The sequence below is a fragment of the Plectrocnemia conspersa genome, unplaced genomic scaffold, assembly GCF_051122295.1.
Source record: "Plectrocnemia conspersa isolate PC_06_02 unplaced genomic scaffold, ASM5112229v1 ptg000014l, whole genome shotgun sequence".
NCBI classification, from domain to species: Eukaryota; Metazoa; Arthropoda; class Insecta; order Trichoptera; family Polycentropodidae; genus Plectrocnemia; species Plectrocnemia conspersa.
In genome coordinates, this window is record NW_028277178.1 from 9,888,045 (window position 1) to 9,910,715 (window position 22,671).

Genomic DNA, 22,671 nt, shown 5'->3' on the forward strand with positions numbered 1-22,671 from the left:
AATTAAAAAAAGTACAACGGTTTTTGAGATATTGCTAAATTTCCGTATTTTTCATTAGTTTTTCAAGTGTTTTTACTTAATTGCTAAATATCTTATTTTCTTCGGTTCTAATTAATTGATTGCAAAGTATTTTAAATCTATATTTTGAATTTAGCGCCCGATTTTATACTAGAAATAAATCAAATTTTATGCGCCAAAATTATTAAAATATTCATACTTTTTTTTCTTTATCTTGGCATTCGATGCAAACATTAAAGTACTCCTCAAGCCTCGTAATTCTCTGGCGTATGACTCCACGCTTGCAAGGGTTATTTTTATGCTACGGATGTAAGTTATTATTAGTGACATTTGGAATTTTGTGCTTATTGTGCAATACTGGGTGTCTTACGTGATTTTTAAATACATTGTTGCGCCAAACCCTTTTGTCGTAAAAAAACTCTCATTATAAGTAAATTCATTACGAACGAAAAACTGTGGGGGTTTCAACCACCTGCACAATTAACTTTGAGATCATTTTAACGACCAAACAAATGAAAATAAATACCACCTTGTCTATAAATTAAGACTTTTACAACGGAAGAGAGCTCGGAGGCAATTGCGCTAATAATTGTAAATATTTCACGGACCACCTATTAACACATCCGTCCCAAAGCGTTAATCACTCGTAAGCACCCATAAATAACTACTCTTTGTTTGGAAAGGATTCGCATTAGATAATGCGTTCTACCCTGCGAAAAATTACCTGTTTTTTAATTATGGCCGAAAGTGGCTGCAGTGGTTAGTCTATCTCTCTGTGACACATGGACTCAAACATGCGCTCATGAGACTCAATCAATAAAAACAACGCTTCAGGTAGGCCGGACGTAGAATTCGCATAGAAAGACTCAAAGCCTGCAAAGCGGCCATCTGCTCGAGTAGAGCACTGCGTTAAAGGATAGCGTGAGATAGAGAACAAGATGAGGCTTTATCTTATAGTGCACTGATTTTGAATCTATTAACTTTTAAAAATGATTGTAAATATGTTTATATACTACTTAAAATAAATTAAATTAAAGAATACACTGCGTTTAAATATACTTTGCGTAATAAAAATGATGGCTACGAATTTAATTGAGCTTGGAGCGCGAACGTAGTCAGCGCACGTCGCGCGTAGTACGGAGGTCATCGATCGGCGTGTACGTGCAGAGCTACGAGCGCTACGAACACTACGAACGCCGTAGACTCATCGCTCAACAGCCGATCGGGCATCATAACCGGGCTGTTTACTACACAATTCAATATTCAAATGCCATTTTTCAGCGCGCCATGTGGTCGTCGTGACAAAGTTATCGGTGGTAAGGGTATTCAATATTTTATTCATATTTTTACAGAGACAAAAAAGGATCTTTTTCTATTTCATGTTGGCAATTTTAAACTGTAGATCTTTAAATACTATATTAATTAAATTATTTACTTTAAAACTCTCTGCTTTTTATATAAACTAATTTATACGGTGTATGACTATTCAATTCCCAGATTGACCAAATTAAAATTTATCAATAAATAATGTTAGGTCTTTTAAATATTAATACTGGTCTATCATGCTGGTAAGTACTAGGTTATTCATATTTTAAAGGAAAGATTTATAAAAATAAATCAAAAAATTATAGCTTACAAAATTCATATGAGCCATCAATTGAAACTAGAAAGTGGGGCAAGTCAATTGATCTAACTGTTTTTTAACAAAATGGACTTGCCTTACTTTCAAAATCAACGGTTCATATGTGGAACTTACATCAACTATTATTTTTTTGTAGTGAAAAAACTTAAAATCATTGTACAAAAAATATAAAAAAATATATAGTGTATTCATTCTACTACACTCTGCTACTTTTATAAAGCAATGTTACTCGATAAGGTGATTTTATTTCTAGTTTTTGTAAAATGTTGATGTATATAGAACACACTCATGAGAAACACTGCTTTATACTAAGCGACGCGTCCGTAAAAACTTCAACCCACCTGCGTCCTTTCCTCCTTTGACACAGATCCCAAAGCCATGTGACCCCTCTGGTGTGTCTCTGCTCATGGTCACCGTCCTCGTCGCCAGCTCGTGGATGTTCGGAGCGCTGGTTTGGAGATAGGACCTTCCTTCCCGATATCCCGCCTGCAAAAAAGATTACAAATTATAATAAAAACTCTCAAATATCACCTTTACCTAAATTAAAAAGCCCCGTGCAAATACGGCATACGTCGCACACACACATACACGAATCCGACAAGCGACGCTGGAAGTTTTCGGATGTGTGGTCCGTCGTGTATAAAGGTCAATCCTTCGGGGCAGTTTTATAACAGTTTCTAAAATATTACGCCGCACGCTGGCGGATGTGCGGGATTAATAATGCGATTCGGTAATGTGGGTCACACTATTCTGGAGCTTTTGCTAATGAAAAACTATCCGAAGGAAAAGTTTTCGGATAAATCATTGAACGTTCGGTTCGATACTACGATGTATAATGGATAGCAATTTGTTAAACGTGTTATTTAATATCGACAGTTATGTAATACAAACAACTTAGGTTAAGAAGCGATAGACTATAATAAAGAGTTGGATACTTGATGAAAAGGAAAATTTATTATTTAAATGCACGAAAACAAAAATTTTTTTGACATTATATTTAGTCATACTAGTATCAAGTACCACAAATGATTCTAGACTTTTTTGTGTATTAGATCAAAATTTTAATTATAAATATCACTAATTTTAAATAATTAAAAAAGTACTATAGGTTCATATGGTATTCGAATCTACGACTTTTTTCACAAATAATTCGACTAATAAAAACACGGTTTTTATGAAATGCCATACCTTGATTCATTTATAATTGTTTTATTCAATTAAATTATTATTGAAATTTTGTTCTGCAATTCACTTATTACAACAAAAAGCAAATGTATTTTTAAATTAGTTGATATTTTTTAAAGAACTATTCTCTTATTTTGATGCTTGTTTTGTCAGATTGATCAATAAAACCACTCTTCTATTATCAATTTAAGGTGAAAACTCGTGCTTTTACGTCATAAAAAAGGTCAATTTGGCTAACCGTCTATGGAAAAATTCTTCGTGAAATGGGACATCGCCGTGAAAAATATTTTAACAGCTTAAGTTATAAGGTACGTACCATAAATCAGAAAGGATTCAAATATCCATCGTCTTGAGAAGAGATAACGCGTTAATTCGTGCTTACCATCAAAACGGCCGTTCTTAATATTCTCTAGCGGCCAACGGCAATTTGTTTAAAAAAACTCGCCACCCTTTTGTAATTAGTCTTCTCGCCAAAAGGGCGAGGACAACAAAATCTCTAGTGTATATAAATACGGAAACGCTAATAACCTAGAATCACTTCCCCTCAGACACTTCATCTAAGGATTTCCTCTCAGACATTGGTATGAGAACTCCTCTGAGATTTTTTTAGAGACACTTACTTGAACATCGACTTATCGAGTTAAAGCATCGAATATTTAAGAGTCCTCTAATTTAGAATGCAACAAAAAGGAAACTCAACAACTCAAGTACAGAAGCAGCCGTTTTTCTCTACACATCCATTGGTTCAGCTCGACGTTCGGAATAGAAAGTTCAACCTGCACCGGAAACACACCCACGGATTCACTTTTCAATTGTTGCGCAACATATTTAATATTTGATAACAAACTTTACCCAAACAAAATATAGCCCTCAAATATATCTTATTTATGTTTTATATTTAGCCATATGAATAAACTAATTTAAAAAATAATAGGTGGTAACCAAACTATTGTTGATTAATATATTTTTTTAAAAACATTCCTTTTTTAAAAAAGAAATTTACTTTATAAAAATGAAAACGAAAAAAGTTACCTGTTTAATTCCGGACGCCAAATATAATTGAATTGACCTTTATAAGTTTAAAAACAATTAAAAAACCTCTTAAATTATATTAGCCAGAAACGAACGATTTATATAACTTTCTGATTTAAAATAAAGGTTTCGTTAGAAATCCATTTAATGTAAACATTGTGGAATATAGGGATAACATTATTGGATTTTAAGAATAAATAAGTTTCTTCCTTGCAATAAATTAAAAACAAGAAACAGAAATTGAATTAAACTAACTAGTACTGACCCTAGTATTCAAAAACACAAATTTGTATACTAAATACTAAATAGCATTTATAAAATTTAATGTATTGTGTACTGCTGCTTCATTGTCATTTCTTTAATTAATAAAGATTCCGAAGATTTTGAATAAGAAGATAAAGAGAATCCAACAGATTCATTTCGAGGTGCTTTGAAATTTGTAACGTATTATGCTCAAGATCTTTATCTTACTTTCAATAAAAATATGTTGTTTTATTATTTTACGATTTATTACTGAAAACATGATATGATTATTATCGCAATTAAATAAATCAAGATTTATAAACATTGCAATGCATCAGATAAATATGTAAGCTTACGTTTTTTTATTTTTTTTTTCAATATATGTCTTTGTTTATGCAGATTTAAGTTAGGTAATTGATACAATGTGTCTTGTTATAAAACTTTTATGATACCTGCCATTTTCATCCACTAACTTTAATAAAATTTGTTGAAAAATTATTAGCATTTTTATATAATTACTGTCCAAAATAAAAATCACTCTAGCATAGCATTAAGACTATTCCAACAGATTTTAAAATTTTGATAACTATAAGTTTAAATAGAACCAGTAAATAAAAAACCCAAAAATGAGTCTGATAAACAATTAGATTGAATTGATATACATTTAATCTAATTTTACTAAAAAATAAGACAATAATATGTAAAAAGCCACTCTTTTCAGCAAAATATATTTTGTCTTTTTATTAAGATATTATTAAATCGAGATATTGCGTAATCTTAATATAATAATATTTCTTAATTTTCAACAGATTTTTTTAATAAAATCTAAATAAAATAGGACATAAATATATTTATTTATCTATTTTTATTTATTATTTTATTACTATGCCCATAATATATATATCAATATTTTTAACATGTCCGTTAACGTGTTATTGCCTTAGTGTCTCTAATTATCTAAAATTTTAACTATATTTTCGAAATCATATTTTATAAATAAAAAATAAAATTTTAAAAGTAGTAATTTATATCATAATGATTTTAAAAATCTATCGATTTTTTTAATGAATTTTTAGATCTGATACTAATTTTATAATAACAGGATAATTTTAAATAGTAAAATTTAATATGCTAAGTCGGCTTTCTATTGCGACCTTCTTACAGTAAAAATGTACTTAATTCAAACGACATTTAAAGCCTAATTTTGTAACGTTTTAAACATTAGTGTTACTAAAATTAAACAAATACAACAACACAAGATTTTATCGAAATGTTGTAAAGACATGTGCATCTAGCTTTATCACAGCTAACACTTAAATTTTGATATTTTTTAGATTCATATTAAAATTTTCTTTCTGGGCAATATTTTTTTCAGGACTATTGGGACCAGTTTACTTGGTTAATGTTTACTCATGACCTTTTTTCAGATCCCAAATTAGGATAAGCCATCTTATATTTAAGCCTTCAAGTCGCATTGCGACCCACATAAAAAATGAAAATATGCTTTGTGGGCTAAGTAGATTTTATAAAAAATTCTAGACTTTTTTATTTATTATATTATTTAAAAACAAACCAATCAAAATATTATCATAAAAATATATGTAATGCAAAGTTGTTATCACAAACTAAGCTACTTTAGTTTATTAATTTATAATGTCTTGTTACTGATTTTAAAAAAAAACGTTATTTACTATAATAAATAGCGGCTAATTCAACAAGATTTGTTCTGGTTATAATAGATTCGTAATTCACAGATGTTTGTGGTCAATTCCGATACTAAGTCTTCGTAATTAATCATTGGCAATGGTATTCGCAATTTGCTTGTAGTCTTAGTTTAATTAACTTGTCGAATTAACCTTTAATAATGGTGTATCTATCAATTCAATATCTAACGTTAACTTTGATTTTCTGCATCTCGTCACATAACTATACTCAAATTTAATTATTATAATAATACACAAATTAAATTCTATCAAATATAATATTTAATTTATAATTAAAATCTGATATCTTAACTGATGATGAATAGCATTACGTTTTTCGAGAATAAATATATTACGGTGTCGTAAACCAAGATACTGTTCCACTTTAATGGCTTCGTTTATATCTAAATACGAACTTGACGCTCGCTTACATTATTAAGTTACAAATATATTACACAATATTAATTAACCTGTTGAAGACGCATATTTATGCAAAAATATATTTTACAATAAAAAATATTAATATTACATAAATATGAGATTTGCCTCATTTTATTCTAAACAATTACAATCTAAGTTTGAGCAGCATAAGTGTACATATTTGTTTTATGATATTTTTGTGATTGTTTAAAGACCATTGTTCGCATCCAGATAACTGTGATAATTCTACTTGTGCTTCAAACCTAAATAACCAAACGTTTAGGCTAGAATAAAATAAATTATATCCGACGAAAATCCAAAATAATTCCTAAAAAATATTAAATATGTCGAATAATAGATATCAGTATATGAATTTATATAATTTAATATGAAACGATTTTAAACATCCCTTGCTTTATACCGTTATGTTAAAACGCGGTTACTCGGTGTTTACATAATGAATCGGAAACGAGCGTCATAGTTGGATGAAAGGGTGAACATTTTCAAAAGACGTCAACTTGAATTCGTAACACGTTTGACAGCGGATTTAATTCAGTACTTTATACGAGACAATAAACCATAAAAATGATATAATGACGGAACGTCAGCGAGTCGTTAAATGCGGGTGGTGCTTTTATATCTCTCTGATGATCGTTTATAATTTTATTTATTTTTATTATGCTACGATAAGCTATTAATCAAACACATTACCACTTTTGATACAAAATATAAATATATTCACTAAAAAAAAGTAAATATTTTGCATTTGTGTATGTCTAGGGGTAAATTTAAATATTGTGAAATCCTAAACATATAAAAATATGTGACCTTTCTTTATCACACAATCTGGTTAATAAATATTTATTTTTGACTATAACCAAAGAAGTATACATTTATCGGTCAAGCTTTGAGGTTTTTTTATATAATACAATTACTAATACATGTATATGTATATATAAAAATCTATATAAGTTGTGTAAGGAAGCATAACATACGTTTTAATAAAAATAATAATAATTAAGAAAATAACGTTTTAAGAAATGTTAGATTTTAATAATGAAAATATACTAGATAAAGTCAAAATATTCGCAATTTAAGCAAAAAGTACAAGCATAAGGAGTTCAACTAATAATACAAGAATAAATACTAATTTTGAACATTTTTAATCCGGGGAATAGATACATTTACTGTAAAAACCCTGGAATTTAAAAATTCATTTTTGCAACTCAGGTGCAAAAATGACTTTGCATTAGTTTGTTTATTTATCTATTATCTGAATTTCTTTACGTAAAATGGTATAATTTGTCGTAAAATTACATTTTCCAAGATAACATAGCAATTAAATTAGGTATTAATGATTATTGTATATTAAAATTATTTTTCTGAGAATCTTTTGTAAAGTTATAAGAATTTTATTTTTGATTTATTTTATTTAAATTTCAATATATATGGTATTACCTCAGTGATTCAATATAAATCTCGCTAAAAGATTTAAATTTAAGGGAGGTGATTCAATAGATACCACCTGCACAATTTTTTAAATTTAGAAACAAAAGAGAAGAGAGATCTACCCGTCTCGAAAGTTGGGCTACATTTAGTATATTCACAACAATGGAAGAAAGATCTCATGACCATATAATTGCGTTAATTATCAGAAATATTACACGAACCACCTAACAACACATCCATCCCGAGACTTATGGGGGCTTATTACCACCTGCACAATTTTTTTAAATTTAGAAGTCATTTTAATGATCATTTTTAACAAAAGAAAAGCGAGATCTACTCATCTTGAAAGTTGAGCCACACACAGTATATTCACAACAATGGAAGAAATATCTAATGACCAAATAATTGCGCTAATTATTAGAAATAATGCACAAATTACCTAATACACATCCATACCGAGACGTTAATCACTCATCAGTACCTCTTAAAACTAATCTTTGTTTGGAAAGGACGCGCGTTAAACAATACTTTACACCTAAGTGGCCATCCATTATCATTATGCTTGAACACAATTTGAGGGTGTAGCAAAAGCGTGATGTAATTAGCTAGCAAACATCCTTATCAGCGATTCGCTAGCATTATAAGATATGTGATACTGGGTCACAGAGGCAGAAATGCGATGTGAGACGACACGAAGACGCCACGAAGTCACGGCAGCAAAGTTGTTCCGAGATCATTACGAAAACGAATCACGACAAATCCCATCCTCTTTACGAAATCATAGGCGACAATAATAAAACTCGATCTGCCAGCGAAGACTCTCCGATTTCCATGACTACATTTATCTATATATGTATGTGCTAATTTATATATATTTATAAAATAAACTTTAGTCTTAAAGCCCCAAAATCTCTTATATTGTACAATCATAGCGGTTTTTGTAAATTCATTTTTCATACCAAAATCTAACGGATCTCTTAAATTTCATGAACGCTTAATTTATCTGTAGATTTGATTGCATTTAGAGTAAATTTAATTAAGCACTTAATAACTTGGTTTATCTTTGCAAGACTGGTTTAATCGTTGTAATTTTTAAAATTATGTTCCTATTAAAACATCATTGAAAATCCATTACATTTAATTTGTAATGTTAGATTATTGATAATCAATTAAAAATTGATTTCGTATTTTGTAAATTACAATAATAACAGTCAGGTGAATTCAATTAATAAAACATCAATCAATAAAAACAATTTCCTAATTACTTATTAATAACAATGCCATAAATAAATTTACCTTTGACATAAAACTCATATTTTTAGATAAATCCCGAGAAAAACTGTTACATTTAACCTAACATCGCAGTTAGAACTAGTTAGATAAAAAAAATGTAGGCAGCTGTACTAAAGATCTCTAATTATACAAAACAATATATAATTAATAGCTTCTTCAAGGTTTTCTTACTTTTATAAATATTATCTTAAGAGGTAGCTTGTCGAAAAATAAAATTAATTTGTTTACTTTCGATCTGCGAACTTGTTTACTTCCCTTCGTAGCTTTTTCCAATATTTATTCAAAGTGTGACGATGATAAATATAAATATATGATTTAATGTTTGTGTACCTGTTTGATGGCATTTCTAATAAAAAAATCTAAGCGTCCTTTCAATATTGAACTTACATCTATTTGATTGATTAACCTAATTTTTCGAATCTATAAATAATCTCTAGATTATTTTTCTGCTTTTCACTTAATAATCAAAAGCTTTCATATTAAGCTCAAAACCAGTTTATTACTTTTTGCTTTTTGTATGTTTGAAGTGAAATCTTAATATGGTAGATTACATACTTTTTTATTCTCTGGCATACGATTCTCGAATGCATTTCAAAGTAATATGTTTGCTGTTTATATTTACAAGGAAGAAAGTGATATGGTTAACTCTCACTCCTGATACACTATTGATCCACAGTGTCTATATAAGAGACTCAAGATGTGCTGCCAACCCCATTTCTAATAATACATACCTACATTTTTATTTTCGATTAAAAATTCAATGATATTCATTTCGCGTCTCTTTTATATTCGCCATACTATCGATTAGTACATATTTAATGCACTCAAACAGAAACTACTTTTTTTATAAAAAACTCATGCAATTTGTGAGCATTGAAAGATTTTTAATGCTCACAAATAGCATGAGTTATAAAAAATAATATTTGGTTTTTATGTGACGTGTTTCTTGTGCACATATGAAAATAATAATAAAAAAAATAATAAAATAAAAATTAATAAAAAATATATTGAATGCTACTACAAGCGTTACACTAACAAGAACTTTAGTGTAGAACTTTGCTAATGAAACTACGATGGCCGTCTTTTGTACTCGACTATTACCCAAAATTTATAGCCTTGCACGAGAATCCAATTGCACTTTTATTCGTTCGGGCGGAATTTCAGCAAACGGTTTGAGTTTAATGTAATTCGAGGGAGGATTGAATTTTAAAGAATTAAAATTTTGACCGCATAATCTCGCGAATCGGAAATGTGTCATGACCAAACATCGGTAATATATCCATAAACTCCAAATTCAATTTAAGATATTCGTTTTGTCGAAGAAAAGTCGACGTTCAAATATGGATATTTATACAGTACATACAAACATAAGTATAAGAGGTACGAACGAAAGCGACATTGAGAACCTTGTTGAATTTTCCGCCGAACAGTCAAGATAGCGAGTCAATCTTTTTGATATTGGATGTTAGATAAGGTTCTCGTTTGTTCTTATCTCAAAGCATGTGGCTCTTTATGAAACATTTTCTTGAAACGTTTCATCAAAAAGTTCGAAGCTCGAAAAGTATATACAAGTTAATAGGTTCGATACAAAATTAAATGAAAATAAATTCACTCTTTAATAACTCAAAACCAACTACTACTGCTTGTTGTGGCTATTTTCTAAATGCGGATAACAATGGGAGAATTATTAAAGTTGTTTTTGTACTAACTATGCCACGACATGTGAACGAAGTATAATAGGATTATCGATTCTAGGAATGCGGCATTTAAACACTGATATATTATATATATACTGGTTATAATTACCTTTGAAAAAGTGTATTTAGCGTTCAGTTACGATATTATATAATGTAAATTATAATTATTAATTTCAGTTTCCAATAAAAAAACTCTCATACACAATAAAAATAAAATACGTATAACTATAATATATTTACTTATTTTTAAGCAGCTACGATAGCAAATATTATAATGCACTCAAATTAAACAACGAAAATTGTAAATATAAAAAACAAAGACCTGCGAATCTAAGAAAGATGATATTGGCTCAATTAACATGATTGTGAAGTTAATTCTAAACTATAATGAGGATGTGCATTTCCGCATCAAACTCGACTTTAAAGCAATTTAAAAACAACTTCTAGTGCACTAGAAGTTGTTTATAGTTATTTTCCAGTCCAAAGCTCTGACCAGCACGTCCAAAAAAAATTGTACGTGTTGCTTAAAATTGACATAAATGCTTTTACCAATATTGATATCACAGACAGAGAAATTATTTAAAAGATTTAAATTGTTTATAATATATTGATTAATTCTTGAAACTGAACAGCGTCTGTTTCGATCAGAAATAATTGATTTTCTTATAGTACACAAATCAATAATAACTATGTACGTAGCGATATGTTCTGAAACACTACTAACGCCATTGTACAACAGATTCCTAATAACTACGTTTCGTTACAACTATTTAATTATTTTGTTAGCGACTACAATTAATTGCTTTGTATGCAGTCGTTAAGAACTTTACGACCATGTTCCGGTTTTAATTAAATAATAAATAAATTCAATGTAAAATGCTTAATTTACAGCCAATACATTAATTAAAATGTATTTATATATAACTGTAAAACGTATGTTTTATGAATTTACAAACAGTAAACAAATATTAAGAGCAATAATTTTTCAATTAAAATCGATGTTTATATGTATTATTTACTATTGTAACGCATTGGGGTAACCTGGTACGATCGTAATTTAATTAAAATAAATAAATATATATTATGTATTATTGTATTTGATAAGGGTTGCAGATTTGAACTTGATATAACTTTAGTTCTAAAACTTTGACACAAGTATTTAACATTTACCCTTTAAACTACGTTTCCTATACGAAAGCAATTATTATTATAAAATAAACTCGATGCTTTAAAATAAACAAACTTTTAATTTAAATAAACTTAAACCAGCTACACTATTTCATTATAAATTAATATGTCAAAAATACACAAATATGTAGCTGTACCATATAGTATGCATATTCCATTAGTCTTATTGTCTAAATCAGTGTTTCTCACCGGATTTGAATTTTAATGTTTTGGGGGCAATGCGCAAATCACAAATATTTGCTTATTTTTTTATTGTCGTTAAAAAGGCGCAAATTTTGCGAAAACATTTGCAAATTAAATTCTGTACTTATTTTATTTATTATTCTTAGCTCAAGCAAGAAAAAAGTTCGTTAGTATTCAGATGATTATTTAAATTTCGTTTTCACACCAGCTACTCATGATATATGTTGTGCGAATACTATTTCATTAACGAATTTATTAAAAAATGGTTAGATTGAAGCACATTTAAAGACGAAACATAGCACTTGTGTGAACTATGATTTGAAGCAATTTAAGAATATGACGGAAAAATTAGAAAAAAATATAATAATAAATTCACTGTTCTCTGGATAAAATGTTAAAAAAATCATACATTTGAAGCTAGTTATAAAATTTCTCTGCTCGTAGTTAAACTGAAAAAAATATTATTGTATGGAAGGAATAAATTAAGCTAGCTTAATCAAGTTTTCTGAGAAAATTTTTGGCAATAGCATTGTTATTAAGAGAATAGATAAGATGAATAAGGATGTACAAACACAATTAATTGTAAAGTAGAAAGCAAGAAAATTCTCAAAATAGATGGATGAATCAACTTTATGAGACGGTGATGGTTTATGTAAGACATATTGATAACGGTAAATTAAATTAAAATATTTTCTTATTTGAAACATTGAAAACCACAACTACAATGGGGGTTTAAAATTAAATTTAAAGTTTGATTTATTATTTTTGCCTACTATTAAATAATTATAAATATAATAACTTTCTACATATATTTAAACGTCATCTCCCGATTAATTAGCATTAGGAGTTCAATATTTATCAATTGAAGTTGAAGGTTACATATGTTTGTAAACACTAGATAATACAATAAACGTTTAAAAAATGGTAATATTCTTTGCTATCGATAAGCTAATTTTTTTAATCGTAAATACACATACATGACCGAAGTTTCAATATAAACTTCTAAATCGACGCATTAGTAACAGTGAATAATATAATATGTATTTCATAGGAATGTGTATAAATATAAGATTACCCTAATTGAAATATAAAAAAAAAAAACACAAATAACATATTCTAATTGTTATTGTTTAATACAATTGCTATAATAATACTTTTATGAATGATATGTTATTAAAACCTTATTTATCAACAACTATACAAAATAGCATACTTTCAGTATTTAGAAACAGGTGTTATGGTGTCTATTAAGTACATATACCTGTCCCATTGTGGTTATGAATTGTGGTAAATGTAAAGGTGAGACCCCAAAATGAGGCAGTGTTGTGGGTACAAAAAAACGACAGCAGCAATAGATACCGAGCAAACTTGTTGCTGTTGCAGATTACTATTGTCCACACCACTATTAACTATAGCTTGTAACTGAATCAGAACATATGTGGTTTGGTTTTGACAGCTCATTGTTGAGGTTTATACTGTTTGACGAACAATAACAGCAACCTGATGAGTATGAGGCTATACATATTCTTGCAACTCGATGAGTTGCTGTTACTATTTACTAAAACCTGTTGCTCAAAGTACAAATTACGATATGTAAACAAAAAATCGGTATATGGAAAAAAACAATATAAAAAATTTTGAGCTATAAATAAGTAAATCCTTTAAATTCATGGTCTTGTATAGAGAAAAACTAAAAATATATGCATTTGAAATGTGGTACTGGATGAGAAAATTGAATGTATATTTTATAGAATAGAGAAGCAATGCCTTCATTACAGTAAAACTATTATGAAATCCATATACGACTGTCGGCAACATGCATTAAGATTTTACAGATTTTTGAATACGCATATATCGCAGATAAAAAATCGCTTGAAACTGTGAAATATCAATAAAGATGTGTTGGAGAAGAATCATTATAAAATCCAATATTGTTAATTACATTTTAAATAATAACTGCTGATGTTCCGAAGTTACTAGACACAAAAAAACGTAAGTTTTGAAGATTAATAACGCCTCTCCTTAACTTCTAAAAACGCTTCGATAATACAATACATTGTACCCAATACTCTTAACAAAAAGGTAGGCTAATTATCTTTAAATCGTCTATAAAAACAAGAAATAATTTGCCTTACTGGGATTCGAGACATTGGAGGCATATTCAAGAGCGCTATGAACTAACTTGAACCGCCGCGCCGATAAATTACAAGTGACACGCGCTCCGTATAATAAAACCGAGCATCTTCAACGCCTTATAGTAGGTTTTGACGATATGCGTACAAAATTGAACATCACCCTGTACTATTTTTTGTTTAACACTTCTGTTTAAACTATAATATAAGGGAATTCCGCTGGGTGTAAATGTTTAAAAGCGATGCTAAACGATAGGCGGTCGTCGATCGATAACCTCCATAACAAGTACTTTTAGATCGTCAGCATATAATTAATATTCTCAGTTCTCAATGTCCGTATGAATGTCATTAATAAGGAAGTGGAAGAGTAGCAGACCCAGACTAGATCCTTGCGATACTCCAAAATGAGCGAAATATTCATTGGAGCTTCGAATATATAAGAGAAAAAGCTGATAAAACGATTTGAGAAAATGAAGCCACCTAATTTCAGAAAAAATAGTTCTTGCCTTTTTAAAAGTTAGTGTAGACCTATTACCATGGAACGACGCAGACGAAACCCGTGTTGCTGTTTTACAAAAATATTCTGGCAGTTACTATGGATATAATATAATTAATCAGGTCTGAAATTTTCGTACACAATTTGTGTATTATGCGATGTTTGTACGTCATTGTGAATCAGTAAAATATGAAGTTTTTAATAATAAATAAAAAAATATTGAAGAGAAACAAAGAAAAAGGCCTTGTAACATTTAAATGTAAAGTTTAAAATGTTCTGTAGAGCTAAGAATTTTATTGACTAGCTTGATTGTGTACTCAGATTCACTATAAAAATGCTTTACAAACAAATTGTAAGTTCAGTGTGTATGGATACCTTTTGAAAAGACTAAAATTAAGACTAGAACATACAACTTATTTACTTAACTTAGTGAAGCTTAGAAAGCTTAGTTTTGATTTATGGGTTTGTCGTGATATGGTATATTTGTCCTGATTGATATACATAAATAAAAAATATGCAAAAAAATAATCCTGTGGTATGAGCCGGTGCATTATCAAAGAGAAGCGACTGATGTTTTTGACACTACAATTTTCACTCCCACACTAATTTTCCGTTAGAATTAAAATAAATATAAAGGTCTTACATGGTGTGTGGTGCTGGGCGGGCTGCTTGCCGGCGCTGGCCCCCTGCGCTGCTGCCGCTGCGGTGCCGTCGTCTGTCCGAGCAGACGCAGCACCTGCTCGGGCGATATGGGCCGCTTCTTGGCATTGGCGGAGACGGACGCGGACGAGAGCGGCGGCTGCGGGCTCTGTCCGAGGTACGTGCCCCTGGGGCGGTGGCCGTGCGAGCTGGCGGGCCGCTCGACGATGGTGTAGGAGGTGCCGGGCGGCGAATAGTACGGCGCTTGTCGGTCGCAGCAGCCGCGCGCGTCTGTCTGCGAGCGCGACAGCCGCCCCAGGCCTGCAGCGCGCCCGCCCGCCCATCGCAGCTCCGACAGCTCCGACGCCTCGGGCTCCCCCGCCCTCATGCCGGGGGACGGCCGCCGAATCTGAAACATCAAAGAAATTTTGTTATACAATGAAAGAACATAAGGCGACAAACTGCAAAAATGAGTTCATAACATACCACGAAAAACAACACATTTATTTCAGTGATTTTTTTCAATAAAGTATGTTTTATACATACATTTTTATTTAATCCTTTAGCTTTATTTTTCTATTATGACGTGTAGTACATTTTGGATTATCATGTTGCTATGTAAACAATAAAAAAACAAAATTTAACTTTCATGTGTTTGTTTTAACGTAAATATCATTTTATCGTGTTCAAGTTAATATCATTTGAAAGTAAGTTTTAAACGTATATTTTGGTAGCATTTAATTCGGTTTTATTTTTAATTAAATTTTTCTATAAATAATGCTACATAATTAAAGATGGAAAAAATTAAATAAGAGCATTTTTTTGTATAACTTTAATAAGTGGTAAACCATAAAAAAATTCTCGTTAAAAAAATAATGGTTTTCGTGAGTCACATATGTTCAAAAACATAAAGTTTAATGATGGTAAAAACATTAATATAAAATGCTAAAAATCTAATCTATCACAAAACCATTAGCAAATATATATTATCTTGGCACCCAATTGATTATTGTGACCCTTATTCATCAGTCCTGACCAACTCCTACTGTAGGAAATTAATAGCCTGTAATAGGAAATTAATAGTCTTAATAGAAATACATTTATAACACTGTGATATTTTGATAAAATGTATTGAGCTTTTGAAAAAATATGTGGAGAAATATTATATTAAAATCCTATTTACTTTATATTTACTTATATACTTTATTGTTCCTCCTTGTATATAGCAGAAATAAATAACACACGATAACAATCAATGATCTGTTTATTTGTATTTGTATATAAATTTTTTTTAATACATATAAGATATTCTCTAAGAGCTGTATTAGCTCATTATTGGAGAAATCTTAATACCAGATTTGTACGATCTAGCTCGATTTTGGGATACGGATACAATATTCATTCGTGGGATACGAAAATGTAGGTAAACCTTATCTAAGATGATCGATCAGTTCGTATGGGATTTGAACCCATGTATTTTAGGTCAATAGTCAGAGACTTAAACTACTCGTCTCTTGTGCTGGTTTTATATATAATATAATAATGTAATACAATATGAAAATATCCATTTTTTAACATAAAAATCCATAATTCTTTTAATTAATACAGATAATACTATGTACAAATAATAAAGTCATAATACACGAAACTAGCAGTTATCTGATTAACATTGTTGGAATCTCGATCACCTGCACAATTAACTATGTATGTCTGGTATGTCTAACGACCATTTCTAGCAATTGAAAATAAATAATAATACTCGTCTCGAAAGTAAGGCCTTAACAATGGAATAGAGAGATAAACTTTTTTATGACTCAACCCCAGAGTCACATCCAGCATCATCAAGACAGATCACAGTCGACGATAATTCAACTCGACACTCAGAGCGAAAACACTTCGACTTTCAAGACAAGCTATTTCGACTCCACCGCCTGATAACGACAGCTACATTTTCATATATATATATATATGTATTTTATAAATGCTTAATTAAATAAAATGTTACCAGATTTTGCGGCGTCTATTTTTGCTGCAGTCACACCCCTTTAACCGCAAAACCCGAAAACATATTACTAGATTAAACAGTTGTTAGCCTCACTATGCACACTATTACACCTATGTATATCCCAAGTAACTAAGCAATCACCTAAAGTACACTAAAGACATGTCAAGCAGGACTGTGCAATGGCGCTTATTACATGTCAGTATCACGTGTTAAATCGTCGTATACTGTGTATTATTGCAATATATAGTTTCCTAATTATAATCACCTTATTGAGAAGTGGTATTCCTAGAATAAATAAATCTAAATTATTTTCGACAGCTTTCAAGTCGAAAATCGATCCATATGACATTAACATCCAATAGATAGCACGCTTGAAAGATTACCAAGGGCGATAGCAAGAATCTGACATTTGATATTCACATAAAAGTGAAAAATGGAGATATTATCCAATATTATGTTAGTTTGGAATATATTTTCGTATATAATGATTTTTATAAGTTTTATATAAGAGTTTATAAATGTTTTTATGTGCTTGACATAAATTCATAAAAGACAAATTCTAGCGCTGGCACTTTTCAAATCGACGACGTAAATTTTGTAAAATAAGTCGACACATATCATATAGTGATTTTAACTTATGGATGGACTTATACTTCAAGCATCTATTAAAATTAGTTTATTTTAAGATAAACCCTCAAAAACTATTCATTTATAACACTAAAACAACAAAACGATCCAACTAACAGAATGTTCTAAAAATAATATGTGTTATAAAAAATTTGTTAAGATTTCATATGCTAAATCGTTTTTCTAACACAAAATAACACTGTAAATTCCTCAACTATCGAAAGAAAATGTTAATAGAAAGTGGGATTTAGTAAAAATCATTCCTAAAATGGTTTTTAAGCGCCATTAAATATATAATCCATCATTTCGCTGGTTCATTACGCTGACATAGAAGAGGCAGCAGTAGAAATAAAACACAAATTACAAGCTTCCATGAATAAAAGGTTTTCTTTTATAAAAAAAATACCTCCCATCAAGTTTATGGGATTAAGTATCGTTTTAGAAACGTAACATCAAGAATAAATACCTCTATGCTCACAAAGGATCAAATCAGCTTAGAAAAATGTAGGAAAACTATCATTCAAAACATACGGTATAAAATAGTTTTATTTTAAGTGTTAATTTAATATATTCCTAAGTTACCCTGCAGATAATATTTTATTGATACTTATCTACCTGTAACTTGTGCATACACATATTATTAATTTTCATTAATCGATCCACAAAAATAGTGTTAAATCGTGTATCGAAAATTTCATACTTCAGCACCTGCTAAGTTATTTGCTATAATTTTTCACAGATATATCCACAATCACTGTCGCTAGCAGATCAACAACGCGGGTTTCGACCGCGTCGTTCCACTGTCACTAACCACTTGTGCCTCTCGAAGGCGGTGACAAAATCCCTCGATTCTAAAATCCAAGTCGAAGTAGTATATCTATATACCACATTTTTTGCTAGATTTTTTTTGAGTTACTCAATTCGCCGCCGTCAATATGTGAGCTATGGCAATCGTCGCTCCAATGAGTATTTCGCTCATTATGGAATACCGGACTCATTTTGCCCTATATTAATGACAAGCATGCGTTAATTAATAACTCGGAATATTTATTATATGCTTGGTGTATTGGTGGAGTATTCGCACAAATTTATATTCACTCTATTTAAAAGTGGTCAGTTTATGGTAAAACTTTGATTTTAATTAAAAATAATTAAAAAAGCAGAATCTGTTTTTCAAGTAATTAAAAATATTTATGCATAGGGTTTTGAAAAAAAATCAAACATAGTCCTTTTTGCGTCATTGGTTATCTACCAACAATTTTAAGTTTATTGGCTAGTCAAGTATCAGAATTTATAATTACATTTCGTAGATACGCCCGACAGTAGCAATCGGATCCGATCAACGAGAATAGCGTAAATCCGGCCATTTCACGCGTTTTGTTCGTGCGGAATCGAAAGTGTGCCTCTTACCGCAGTAGACACGGCGATAGAAGAGTATCAATGATAGATAAGCCCCCATTGTAGCCCGCAGATGTATTCAAAGCCCTCGGGATAGCCCATTGTCGGGATTTTCCGTATTTTACACCCCCAAGCGATGTGGCGCAATCGACTTAATGCACCATTATGTATGGAGATTTTTATATTTTTTTACAATGTGAGCTATTTATACGCACGGTAAAAGGCACGGCTTAAAAGCCTCCGTTTTAGATGAACGCAGCGTAATAAATTCATATTTTTTCATACAGGGTGGTATATTAATAAGTTTACATTTATATATCAAAACCCATTTGATATCATTAAATTCATTGACATTGACATACTTGGAAAATATAAGTAGAAAATACATATCATTGAAATGGTAACCGTTCCGGCATCTTAAACCGATGATATAAATGTAAAAACGCGTCGAAAGATATAAATTTTGCGTAAGAGTTTTTATCTATATAGCATTTTTTTCTATAGTAAAATTTATTATACAGTTGTCATACAAAAACACATATGAAATAAAACAAGAAAAATAAAAATCTGTAGGAGCAATATGTAAAGACAATTGTTAGAGTAACTTGAAATCTCACTAATAGTTTATATATAATAATTAATTTTCTTAAACTATCAGTTAACATTTTAGATTAAGCAAGCAAGCTAGCGGTGCCTAGGTATAGCTAAATCACTATATGAATATGATTTCTATGCATTGAATGGATAAATACAAATACTTGGGGTGTCATGTAAACATAAAATTATATAATATTATATATTTGAGATCAAATTTCACATTTAAGAATCCATAAATGCTAAAAGTCTAGTGAAGTCAAAATATTAAACTATAACTAAGGGTGCGAATTTTAATATATTGTCTACTCTGTTTTATTGCATATAACAGTAACGTGTTTATACGTGATAAAAGTCCTTAAAACATAAGTATATTTTGAAATTGATTAAAGAACAGAATAAATCTATATTATAAACCATACTGATCAAACGAATATAACTAGATTTTTTAGCAGATTTTGCAAAGAGGAAAATTACCAGCTTCTGCGATTATTATTGCATGAAAAAATACTATATATTATAGTAGATGAACTTCATTATTACAAAATCTACGCAAAGCTTAAAATAAAAAGCATAACGCTACAAAAAAAAAATTATAAAAATGACACCCAATAAGGGTTAATTGATTGTATTTTTAATTAAGCCATTTTAAAAAAAAAGATTATGTGTATATACAAAATATATGTATGTTTTGAATTGAATCAGTAATAATAAAAATAATGACAAAAAAAGATCAATGGATGTATAGACACAAAAAGCTTGTCGTCTTTCACAAACATTACTATTTAACTTCCAAAGATCTTTGTACGCTTTTCTGATTCCTTTAACATGTGCAACGTTTTATTTTATGTCAATTGTATTGAATAAAATAATTCTTTCTTCAATGCACAAACATGCATTGTTTGACATATTGAGGGTAGTTCGTGGCATGTTAGCATTTCCGCTCCAACCCCTAACAAGCCAAAAAACAAATATAAAACACAAAAGTGAAAAACTTTTTAAAATGCGATTTCCCCTGACCTCTAAAAAAGCTCTTCGACGCAACATGCAATGCAGGCCCGCAACAAACAAAGGAACTTTAGCTATTTGCACCGCAAAAGCATTACGTGATCGCAGCTAACGTATATATTGCAAAAACACCCCCACACATATTCAACTTTTCAAATTTTCACCGGACACGTTCGCCAAAGTTTTTCCACTGTTTCAAATGGTTATTTTTGGGGTCCCATTTCCGTTTCAATAGTCTTCCTTCAGTCTGTCTTTTGTCTAAGACGAGATAACCAAAATCGATCGTCTCGGAATAGTGTATATATACGCTCACAAAATCGATGGTTCGACGACCCCTAACTTTGGGCACGTACCCCAATTTTGTGAGCCGCTGACAAATTGGTTTAAAATGTTAATGAAAGGCAAATAGGATTTTTATCAATTGCGAACAACGATAAACCTTATAAAAGATTTAGACGACCGCTTGAATCTTGTCTGATTTTATTACATGTACACGGTGATTTACAAGTCGTTTTACTATCAATGAAGTCAAGAATACATTATTATAATAAATATTAATCCTTTACACCATTATTTTTTAAGGACAAGAATATCATAAAATATTTATTTTAAAGCATAATTTGCTGTATTTTTATTATTGTAATGCCTGGGTAGCTGTTGTTATACTTACTGATTGGTTCCCGAATTGATTTATACCAGAAGTGGAAAGAATCAGAAAGCTCTCGATTTGAAAGTCTTATTGATTGCTGACATTGCAATTTGCAGATAGTGTTTCTTCCATACAATACAACAAACATTATTTAGACATAAATTCTAATTACAAAAATATATCATCAAGAGCACCTATCAATATTTTGTGGATTAATTAACAAACGATGCATTAAAACTAACTGAACATTGGACGTGAATATTTGATAATAATATATAAATATAACTGAGAATAAAATCAACTTACAGGACTTTTCTTATTCTAACGGAATCAATCAATCTCTAAAAAGTAAAAGCAAATAACGTAAGCAAACACTAGGCTCTAATTGGCTGTTTAATTTGTAAAATATAAAGTCTGCATTTAATTCGGCATTGGCTTCCGCCTCAGAGTAATCTTTGGAAATATAACAATTTTGCGAGTTAAGTAATTGCTTTTTTGATAAGGGTGATTGAGTACAGGTAAAATAAAATAAATACAATACAATAAGCTATGCATCTGGGGTTACTTTTAAACGCCCTATCACGCAAAAAATCGATTCAATTCTGTCACGCTCGTCGAGCTTTTTGGAAAGCTCCTACGGTGTCGAATTTTTCGCTCCGGTACAAACATACATATACGTATTTTTTTCGTCCAGCTTTATACATCGCGAGCGCCGCCTGTATGGAAAATTTTGCATACAAAGAGGCTATAAAATAACGTGTTCGGTTTATCGTTCTAAAATACGGCCGGTTCGACGGAGCCTACAAATGTTTCGCCAACCGTTTCGTGAGACCGCACACGGTTCCGTTTTTGACTTGTGACCTATTGTGTACCGGCGTTGTATTGAAATTACCATAACAGAGTTATGAAAATACACATTTGGAAGCTCTAAATTTATTAGAGACAATCACGATTTCCGCATTGTTGTCGGTCTAGGTGGTAAAATAAAGAGCTTTCTTCTGTGGTGTGTAGATTTAATATATCCGATTTTATACACCGGATTTTTAAACCACCCGATACAGTCATAATCG

At 30.3% G+C, this 22,671-nt stretch overlaps 1 protein-coding gene across 1 annotated transcript in view; it reads right to left on the reverse strand.

Annotated features, from left to right (window-relative positions):
• The window catches only part of dysc (whirlin protein dyschronic), a 94,142-nt gene that overhangs the window by 35,708 nt on the left and 35,763 nt on the right, over nt 1–22,671 (reverse strand). The window contains exons 2-3 of the mRNA XM_088204584.1: nt 15,325–15,729; nt 2,002–2,146 (exon numbers count right to left, since the gene is read on the reverse strand). Of these exons, the coding sequence (XP_088060710.1) occupies nt 2,002–2,146; nt 15,325–15,708 (529 nt within the window). The 5' untranslated portion in view covers nt 15,709–15,729. The remainder of the gene's footprint in view (nt 1–2,001; nt 2,147–15,324; nt 15,730–22,671) is intronic.